General features: G+C 37.3%; 1 protein-coding gene, 1 long non-coding RNA gene and 1 other non-coding gene across 6 annotated transcripts; all 3 read right to left on the bottom strand.

Annotated features, from left to right (window-relative positions):
* Positions 1 to 239: 239 nt before the first annotated feature.
* Positions 240 to 3,425, bottom strand: LOC122055821. 4 transcript variants are annotated; one of them, XR_006132934.1, is made up of 6 exons: positions 3,204 to 3,423; positions 2,389 to 2,656; positions 1,277 to 2,265; positions 811 to 1,149; positions 387 to 630; positions 240 to 308 (listed from the first exon to the last, which is right to left on the bottom strand). It is a non-coding gene; the product is annotated as an uncharacterized LOC122055821 (long non-coding RNA). The 4 variants fall into 4 exon arrangements; XR_006132933.1 differs by having other exon boundaries at positions 717 to 1,149; positions 1,277 to 2,656; positions 3,204 to 3,425; XR_006132932.1 differs by having other exon boundaries at positions 1,277 to 2,656.
* A 73-nt stretch (positions 3,426 to 3,498) lies between these two features.
* TRNAP-CGG lies at positions 3,499 to 3,570 on the bottom strand. Its single transcript has one exon. It is a non-coding gene; the product is annotated as a tRNA-Pro (tRNA).
* A 1,185-nt stretch (positions 3,571 to 4,755) lies between these two features.
* LOC122055820 (protein REDUCED WALL ACETYLATION 2-like) lies at positions 4,756 to 8,699 on the bottom strand. The gene is made up of 17 exons (XM_042617460.1): positions 8,560 to 8,699; positions 8,426 to 8,475; positions 8,139 to 8,230; positions 7,873 to 8,007; positions 7,726 to 7,782; positions 7,584 to 7,656; positions 7,010 to 7,168; positions 6,692 to 6,841; positions 6,348 to 6,603; positions 6,150 to 6,268; positions 5,971 to 6,057; positions 5,812 to 5,900; positions 5,654 to 5,716; positions 5,512 to 5,568; positions 5,327 to 5,423; positions 5,074 to 5,230; positions 4,756 to 4,987 (listed from the first exon to the last, which is right to left on the bottom strand). The coding sequence occupies exons 2-16, from the start codon at positions 8,456 to 8,458 to the stop codon at positions 5,078 to 5,080; spliced, it is 1,620 nt and encodes a 539-aa protein (XP_042473394.1). The 5' UTR covers positions 8,459 to 8,475; positions 8,560 to 8,699; the 3' UTR covers positions 4,756 to 4,987; positions 5,074 to 5,077.
* Between the last annotated feature and the right edge of the window lie 2,097 nt (positions 8,700 to 10,796).

Genomic DNA, 10,796 nt, shown 5'->3' with positions numbered 1-10,796 from the left:
TCCTCGAACCTCTCATCAATACATGGTGATAATGTATTTCAAAAAGAAATGGTAGTAATTGGTTAAAGGGGCAGGGCATAAACATGACGAGTCAGCATATGGAAGATTTCTTAATCCTCTCTTCCCCTTCCATCCTCCTAAGTAAACAAACTCAGTATCCTCCCTCAACCAATTCTGTCGCCGCCCCCTTTCTTCGACCTTTCACCCTTCCCATTCCATCCACCCAAGCAAACAAAGGCTTTAGAATTTGAACTTAAGATAAATTCATCAGAATGTGCACATGATAGATAATCTTTGTCAAAGTACACCTACATTCAAACATTAAGCTTAATCTATATTAACAAACTAGCAAAACAAAGTCGAGGTCATAAAAATTTCTGTCTTACCTTAGTGATCAAGCCTACTTGGAATACCAGCTAGGCCTCCTCTCCCTGTGCTTGCACTGCACACATGGATTATCGGTAAAGGGAACATCTTCAATGATCCGCAAAAGCTCTTGTATAGGATTACTAGAATGAGAAGTATGTTTCAACAATGAGTCATCAGCATCGTCCAGACCCATGAAGCACAAATCCTCCCACTGGAAAACTGATTCATCGACGATCAGCATACTTGTAATTGGGATTACGCCTAAATGAACATACAAAAACAGTCAATAGCCGAAGAAAGTTGGAAGCTAAAAATTTAGTGACAAGGAAAGAATGCTAGTACGAAACCTGGAGTTAGATCCTAAGTACCATTCGATGATGCATACTTGAAACTGTCTAAATCGTGCAAATTAGAATTTTGGGAAACGGGAAAAGACACTACCTAGACAATAACCATAAGTTCGAATGTATGAATGCTAGATCATCAACATAACTCGAATTTAGCCTGTCTCTTTGCACTTTGGATATGGTACTCCGTGGTCTCTCAACTGAAAAAGAACTGATGTACTGAGCTCCTTTGTATGGCCACCATGAAACTTCCACTATTGGAAAACATTGTTTTTGGGATTTCTGGCATCTCTCTTGGCTATGGGTGAAGAGAACTTCCCCTTGTTCTCAATGAAGGACAGAAATTGTATGCGAATAACATCCTGGCGATCAGCATTTGGGTGCATTTTACATATGGCAGCAATAGCACCCTCAAATGCCTCATCATCTTGATCTGCATACAAAAGCAAGTTCACAACTTCTTAAAAACCATACCGAAAACAAGTTGCAAGATTAATGATGAAAACATCATAATAGTATTACAAAGGAGGATCAATAAATGAACCAAAGAATGAATCTACCTGGAGGGCATCTCTTCCTACATCCCGGTGCCGGAAGTTGTAGGTATTCCTCACCGTAGTACTTTGGAATGAGTGTGTAGGTCAAACAGTGTAAGGGAAATTTCTTCTTGTTCCACCCTGTAAGGACCTTTTCTTCCACAATTACATAGATATCTTCAAGCCCGCTCAGATTTTTCTTTAATTTTCCCCCAGCATATCATCCATTTTCTCGCATACCTCGCCGATAAGAGGACCATCTTGATCAGAAAACTTGATGATCTTGTATATTGGTCTGATAATCTTGTATACTAAACAACTTCTTGTGCTGTGACTTTCAGTAAATCCAATCTCCATAATCTTGGAAGATATTGACAGAATGGGGATGGTATAAGAGATATCTAACTATACCTTTAGCGGTTTGATATGTCTGCTTAAGCCAAGGAGGTGTGTTCATAACATCCTTTAGTATCAAACTTGAAGTGTGAATCATGCAAGGATTCCAAAATAAGTGAGGATACACTTGTGCCACTTCATCACTAGAAGTGTTGCAGTCGATTGAACTGTCGTTATCAATTGAACATACAAACTCACCTTCTCGATTACTTCTAACATGAAATCAGAAATGCCTTTCTGTGATTTCTCTCAACTGCTACAAAGTCAAGGGCATTCGAGAACATGGATCCAAATTGGTTTGAAGCCCAAATGTTTATCAAAGGCAGGTTCTTTGTCCCTCCAACCATTTGATACAATTGAAATTCCAAATTGTGGCCACTTCTACTTATGGAAGTTGCTCTCATAAGAGGGACTTTCATAGCCCAATTCTTGACTAATTGGCAATACCATTTCTTCCCAATATGGTGATCGCAGAACACTGAAGCGGAGGTCGTTAGCACATAAGCATCGTATTACTTTAGAATCAACATCATCTCTATCCTGCGTCGAATACTCCTGCTCAAAAGAACTTACATAGGACAAAGGCAAAGAAAGTCCTTGCTAAGTTGTTCCTGAACCTGCATTGAGCTTCAAAGGAACGACATTAGGTGAGCTCTCAATGTTCTCAACTTCCCTTTTTATTTGCATTCATAGATTTTTGCGGGTGTAGGTACCATGATACATCTTGTGGCAATACTTACACTTGAAGACATGTGATGAGAACCACCATGAGAATTTCTACACTTTTCCCCTTTGACAACATGTTTCCAAGCGCAGTTGCACTAACATTTGATTGAGTATCATCAGCCAATTGTTCCTCGAGTTCTTGCTGCGCTCTATCATCTTCACGATAAACCAAATTCTAATCCTCAAATACGAAGTGACCATCCCCAAGGACCGGAAACTCCATTCCCGGCCCCCTTCATTGGTGGCTGTATGTTCTTCAAAAGGAGAACTAAAAGACATCTCCTGAAAGTAATATTTCTTAACATTTTTCATCAACAAAGCAACCAAATGATTTAGTAATTATCATAATGCAAAAATACATCACCATCATCGATCATCAATTAGCTAATCACTTAGGAAACATCTAATTTTAAATTGTACCAAATCAATAAACTTTTGGCAAGGTTCCATCAAAATCTTCCTTTTCTCACTCTTCCAATTCTCTTATGAGTATATTGGAAGTATCCATTGATTCAATACTCTAAGAACTAATAGCAAGAAACTGGCTCGAACTTTTGCCATAGAACTGGATAGAGGAGCCGATAATAACGATGGCTAATGAGTAATGATGCAAAATAAGAAGAAATTAATGATGAAAAACGCTTAAGTAGAGAAGAGTAAAGATCGTAGCTTTAGTATTCCACAATTTTCCTTTCAGCAAAAGGCCCATTAATCGAACTAAACAGTAGAGAACAAATCGTCATCTACTCAATTCCGAAATACCAGGAAATCAATACACAGAAGGCAAGAAGAAGACGAAATGCGAGGTAAAGAAACCTAAGGATTGCACCTGAGGGAATCGGACGAGAAACGGGCGAACGAGGGGAATCTTAAAGGAGAAACGCACTGCGCGGGGCGAGTACTGGACGCCGGTACCGTGCTCGAGGAAGAGAAGGAAGCGGAGAGAGTTCAGGGATTGGGGGATACGCGAAACTGGTGGAGGGGAAACGACCGGGGAAGATTCCAGCGATGATGGAGCGCGTCCCTGACAGAGCAAGATCCGGTCCGTTAAATGAGGGGAAAAACATAAAAAAAAAATTGATCCGGTCCGTTAAATGAGGGGGAAAATATTTAAAAAAAATTCAGGGGTGTTGCGAGAATCGAACTCGCGACCTCTCGCACCCGAAGCGAGAATCATACCACTAGACCAAACACCCGTTGTGATTTTTGATAATATAAATATTTTATCAAGTAAATATTACATTATCACCATCTTGATTTCAAGTGGCATATAGTCCTATAGACTCTTTTAAATTTCCTGCCATCATATTTTTCATATAACGTAACGAAAACATTAGAGTTTCTTGTAAGAAAAATAACTTTATAATATTTTAAATCCTCAATTTTATCAAAATTAAGATGATAAATTTATTATCATTGGCAGAATACTTAAAAGGCTAAATCAAAAGGACACTTAAATCCATCATGATCCAGAAGATTAACATTGATAGCATAATTCCACATCAAATTTTTTTTTTTTTTTTTTTTACATGGAGACTTTAAATTACTCATGGTGATCATACATTTAAACAATAACTATTGGCTGAATAATAATTGGGCAAATTGGCTAAATAATAACTGAGCAAAATTTTAAAAAGTGCTCCCTTTTAAAAATAAATAAATAAAACACTGCTCCACTATATTTTGCAGTCTGCCTTCTTATAGCTTCTTTTCCACATCTTTGTGTCTAAGATGCATCATCATTGCACCGGATTATTTAACAGTGACAAGTAGCTTAAATGTTTCACTGAGAATCTCAAGATTATAATTTGTTCATCTTCAGTTCTTTAGCTGTCTTGCTTACATCTTTTCACTGAAGTTTAAGTTTGCTGATCATCCATATGTTTCTTCAACTCATTTGCTAATGCCCCCTGCAATGTTGTTTTAGGCTGGTGGACATTGCTTCACATTGCTACAGAGTATGAGCATTAGCTTCCTTCAGTTCTATCACAAGCTCCACACCGACCAGATTGATCCGTAATATCAAGTGTTGTTCTTGTTGCAGTTTTTGATGTGTCATGAGCAAAGAACAAAGTTTCTCAGTAAGTACTTGTGTTTGCAAAAAAGATACACTACTATATATTTTCAGTTTCGCTAGTTGAATTGGTCAGATCTGATTTGGAATCGTAGATGCACTACAATATCTAGATCAGGTACCGCTAAAAAATCAAACTGAAGATTGAACTGGATGAATTCCTAATCATTGGTCCAATAAGTGGACCAGCAGATCGATGAACATGTTGATCCAGACATTGAGTAGGTCAAGTAATGTTTGTTAGATGGATCAAAGGTCAATCGAACAAATAGTAGATCTAGGCGAACTGTTCATGCACAACACTTTGTTATCGTAAAATAATGATTTCATATTATATTATAGCAAATGGACAGAACAGAATGCATACTTGCATGTTTACACCAGTTCATTGCACATAAAATCTACTCTCCTCCGAGCCAGAAACTACTATCAACACCTCAAATCAAATGTCGATTCACAAAACAAAAAACAAATAAGGTACTTGGTTATCAGAGAGTCCACCCTCGAGTTCTTACTCAGAACTCAAATGCCTACATTATCTAGAGACAAATGAAACAACAGAAGTATATCAACAACTGCAAGATACAGAGAGATGTTTATTTATTTAGATTTGAAGCATGTGTACCTGCTTATTTATAACCGACTATAACCAATGACAAAGCATAGAGGGTGACAGAGATGAGGACTCCTGAGATCAAGTTGAAGAGCAACTGCTTGTTGTCCGTGTTTGGTATAATTGCCAGCTTCAGCTTGTTTGTCAGATCAAATATTCGGCGTGCGACCTGCAGGACGAATTCCATGACAAGTTAATACTCCATTTGATCTCCATGTATGCATCAATCTCTAATTTCATAATTTGGTGTTCAATGTTTATTTACAGTGACAAATATGATGGTGTTGAGCAAAAAGTTCAGCATCGGGTAGTTGGGTATGATGGACAGTAGTTTTCGGGGTTGTGCATCGGGCTTCCCTGATCTGCATTGTCACACACACGATCCAGGAAGCTTCATGTAAAATGTTAAGGTACACTTTCAAACTCAAATGAAAATATAGGAGTGTGTACCTTAGCCATATATGAAACTGTGTTATGTAGAACTCCAGTGTCACCTTTCCGAGCCACCTTATTGTAGCAAGATTTTCAGTTAACCTGTCTCCGATATAATCAACCAACAGTTGCAATGGTTGTGAAAGAATGAGAACAATACCCGAAAAGTGCAAGGGTATAGCTTCGAAATTCCGGAGTGATGTTCCGCAAGCAGATATAGACACTGATTTCCCAATAGTTGCAGAATGATCGTATCAGCAATAGTTATAATTCATTGATAACAAAAAAAAAAATGGAACGAGATAGAGAATATGGTACGTGATGGGTATCCATGATGTATATGGATGGTATCGATTGTAAGTATACTTTTCAAGCTTGTAAATGTGCTCATACCATAGATAACCAACCTGTAATTTGGAAACACAAATGGGGTAAAAAGAAATTGAGTAAGGAACAAATCTTGAATTTGAAGTATACCGCAAGGCAGATTGCAGAGATACAAGTTTTGATCAACATTCTCAGCTTCACTTCTGTTTGTTCTAATTTTTCCAACCATCCTTCTACCTGTATCAAGGATACACACGGTCATAACATTGTTAAGGTGTCAGATTATCGACCAGAATCCAACATGTTCCCTAATATGGACAGGAATTTACAGTCGGATGGAAGTAGGCATATATCATTCCCAATATCCATATATAACGATCTAGGCCAGCACGGAAATTCCATTCATGCATCGGTGGGTATTGCCTCGTGGCGTCGGGATCATTGTATGCTGAAATTTAAGGTATATTTATCAGTTTGGACATTGGGATCAAGCGAACAAGATAGAGTCAAGTTCTAATGATACCCACCTAAAAGAAAAGCAAAAGGGCTCCAAACAAAATCATACACACGAGGAATCTCCCACATTATAACGATCACCAAGAAGCATATAGCAATTTTGATTGCAATCACCAATCCAATCCCATTGTATTTGTTAAGAATTCCAAGTGAGCAGTAGACCATCAGGGTGAAAAATGTGTGCATGGGGCAGATGTAATACAACATATAGTGGTTATCAAGAACGATGCAACAAAATGTCACTAAAAAATTCAATCGCCACATCATCTGCTCAACAGGAAAAAGACTCTAGCTTTGATTTCAGATTTGGAAGTGAAGTTTCTAAGAACGGAAACATTATTTGAAAGGTTATCACCTGGCAAAATCGTGCGAAGCTGAAATCTTTCCGGATATAATAATATGAGAAGTTGCCAAATCCAGTCATCCACACATATGCAGCAATAAAAACACGAATGGCATTGTAATATTCTTTTGAATTAAAGTAATGATACATCACAAAGAGTACCTAAAGAGGAAAGAGGGTATCAAGTTCTAGTCACAACCTCAACAATCTGAGTTATAAAATTCTCTAGAGTTCAAAATTCTCCAGGATGACAGATTGTAGTGCTAGTAAACCGAATATGAACCAAGTACAAGGAACATAAATGCTTTCCTCAGAGAATTGTTATCTTACTTGCATCCATCCTTTCCATTCCTCGGTTTGGTGCCTATTGAGATATAGAACTGATTTTGACGAGAATGGAGAAGTGTCATGATGGATCTTGAAAGAGGTCATTGCTGCTACAAGAATGAGCAGGAAATACAGAAAAAGAAAAAGATCCCTGTTGTAGCTCTGCAAAAGACAAAAGGAAATTCAATTATATTCCCCTCAGATTGAAGAAATTATAAAAATCTGGAATTATTCTGAATTCAGAATAAGTTCACGTCCCTTGGAATTATTTAGAGTGAGGTAACTCCGTCACCAACTGGATATTCATCTATAGCAGTGTGTTATAATGGTGGGCTAGGCCACAAATATCCTTACATAATTTTTGAGTTTTGGAGCATATATTTGTTTCATATTATGGCTGAATATGTGCGGTCCAGCAAACTTTGCCAGATTAGAGGAGCATGTGATTGGTATAGTAATCACTCTATTGTCAAGAGGTTCTGGGTGGTTCATGAGATCATATAATTTGTGAAGTACAAACTTTAAATGTGTAAAGTTGGAATGTATTCATTTTCAGTAGATCGTGAAGCAACAGAACCTTTATGGATTCTCCAAAGAGATCAGTTCTATCACATAGGTAGAAATAAGCCAAGAAAGCTCCAAATTCTGATCTGAAAACCAACAATGTATCAGTTGAACAAGTTCTTTCTATTAAGCTAGAATACCATGCAAATACTTACGCGGCTCTTAATACTGATCGGTTCTCTATCAGAAAATCCTTGTCAATCATGAAAAACCTAAGTAGCGGCATCAAACAAGTGCACTTATGAGTGACAGTGGCAAACATAGAGTTTAAGAGAAAGATAGCTATTTTTTATTCGAGAAACCTGAAAAGTCCTGGTTTTTGTTTGTGAGCTCTTGAAGATGTCGGCAAATGGCCTCCCTCCAACAATTGGCTTTTAGCTTCACCCCCGAGTAAAATGTCATCAGAGACAGTGAAATTGCCATTTTCAGGCCTGCCACTAAAATTAGCAAATGGAGAAAAAAATAATCAAGGATAGAACAATGTGTGATACAAACTGATCAACATCAGAATTCTGAAATGATAATTGATGAGAGTAATCTGAATTCTGAAATCTATTAAGCAACTTGCGTTCTCAAAATCCTCGAGTTGTTCCAGAACTCTAGCACTTCAGCATACAACCATGACAAAAGGATGGGAATGAACCCAATCAGTACTGCCATCTGCAGAAAAAACACGCCCAAATCGCATCATCTAGTGCCCAAAGCATTCGACTAAACCACAAAATATCGCAAAGAACCCTAGTAGAGTCGGACATAAAATCCCAGCATTTTCCCCCAAAAAAAAACAAATTTTTTTTCTTCAACTGCCGTTAAATCACTTCAAAAACTCACGATAACCAAGAAAAATCCGCGCACCTGGCCAGGCGTAACCCATCCTGCAACCCCCATCTGAGTTCTTCCGGAACCTGAGAAGAAAAAAAAACAGAAACGGGAGGACTCGAAGGGCTTTCAAACCTCAAAGGCGCGACATTTCGAGGTTACCAAATCACCTTCAACAACACGGGAAAGCTCCGCCTTTCTTGCTCGAGAAGCGCTGACCTTCCTGAGTTTCGCGGCGGAAGAAAGGCTGGGTCCATGAGTAATGCTACGGCGGGAAGCGAGGGAACACGCTAACTTATCCGGTTCCAGTAAACAAGATAACTTTTTTGTGCCCCCAAATGCCTCATAGTTTTTATTTTATTTTATTATCATAATGCCTCCAAGAGTTATTTAAATACTAATTTTTAAAAACATGTATATATAATACTCATCTTAATAAAAAAAAATTAAGGGTGTTTTAATTTTACTTAAATCGCAGACCAACTCGACAAACCCATGAAATGCTTTGCAAAATCAATACAATTGTCAGTGATAAACTTATTATAATTTGTGACTTTTCCTTTTCTGAAAAGCACCTTTTATAATCCTACAGACCCTTTTAACTTTTCTTTCCACTAAAATAATTAAAAATTATAGCGTTAACGCACTTTCTAAGATTTTAAAACTTAAAAAAATGAAATATGTCGAAGTTTGAAAGGTGGACTGCAAAATCTACAAACATGGGCCGGAGCGAAACTTTACCTTCCATGATTGCAATTTTGTATTTTCTCCCGTTTTTTTTTGGAACCTTTTTAACCGGGCCGTGTCGGTTGGATTTGTCAGTTAGAGCGACATTACAAAAGTAAGAATAGACCGGTGGCAGAGAGACAACGATGGAGAAGATGCCAATTACATCATCTAAATAAATTATGTATTTCCGTATGCAAATGAGAATTGAGCTTTGGTCTGGTGGTGACACCAGGTGATTATATTTATTTTTAATGCCTTGTCAATTCATATTAGGAATTACGGATGGCTATTAATATTTAAAATAGTGACTAAAGCAAAAAGAATTGAGCTTTGTTCTGACTCGACTCACTAGGTACGTGGTTATTAAACCGTCGATTAGAAAAGGAAGAGTTGTGTTCGTTTGAGAACACAAAACTGATTCTGACAGTCTGACTTGTATCTAGTTGATTGAGAATATTTGACCGTGATTATTTTGGTGAGCCCATTGCCACCTGCAGCAGCTGAGCACGTAATGATTTCAGGTACTAACTTATCATTTGAGCTATAGAAATTAAAAGAAGGAAATATTAATCATATTATATTATTGAATCTAAAATTAATTAAGAAATAAAATGTACAAAATCTTTATATAGTTAATTATAAGAAAAATCTAAATCTTAAATTGAAAAGATAAAAGACTAAATCTAAACCCTGAACTGAAAAGGTAAAAGATCAAATTGCCCTCAAGATTATAAACAAATAATTCTAATAGATTATATAATATAAATTATATAATCTAACATCCTCTCTCAAACTCACGATGTTACAGCCAGAAGCATTGAGAGTTTGTCAGATAAAAATCGGAAGCACGAAACAGAATGATTCTTGGTAAACATATCAGTAATCTGTAGTTTTGAATGACCAAAAGGCAATGTGATGGTGTCAATCTGAAGATGGTGACGAGTAATGTGGCAATCGATTTCAATATGTTTCGTCCGTTCATAAAAAACTGAATTGAGCGGAATTTGAATAACACTCTGATTATCATAATATAACGGAGTAGGTTGATGAAGAGAGATATCCATATTCTCAAGCAACCAACATAACCAAACTATCTCACAAGTAGTTGAGGCCATGACACGATACTCAGCTTTTGTGGAAGATCTAGAAATAACATCTTGCTTTTTACTCTTCCAAAAAATGAGGGAATCACCAAGAAAAATGTAAAAGTCAGTGGTAGATCTGCGATCCGTAGGATCACTAACCCAATCCGCATCAGAGTATGCACGTAACTCAAGAGATGAAATAGAAGAAAATAAAAGGCTTTGAAATTGAGTGCCCCGAAGATACCTAAAAATACGAAGAACAGCAGCCCAATGAACTGTAGTTGGTGCAACGACAAATTGACTAACCATATGAATAGCATACGTAATATCTGGACGAGTCACGGTGAGATAAACTAATCTTCCAACAATAGTTCTGTACAAATTAGGATCCGACAAAGGTGAACCATTAGATGGAGAATATCGAGCATTAGTCTCAATAGGAGTATCAACAACCCTATTATCAGTAAGACGAGCACGCTCAAACAAATCAGATATATACTTTGATTGAGATAAAAGATAACTTTTCGAGGAATAAGAAACCTCAATGCCCAAAAAGTAACGTAGTATACCCAAGTCTTTCATAACAAAACAAT

The sequence above is a fragment of the Zingiber officinale genome, chromosome 3B (genome assembly GCF_018446385.1).
Source record: "Zingiber officinale cultivar Zhangliang chromosome 3B, Zo_v1.1, whole genome shotgun sequence".
NCBI classification, from domain to species: Eukaryota; Viridiplantae; Streptophyta; class Magnoliopsida; order Zingiberales; family Zingiberaceae; genus Zingiber; species Zingiber officinale.
This window is presented reverse-complemented; position numbering and strand designations above follow the sequence as displayed.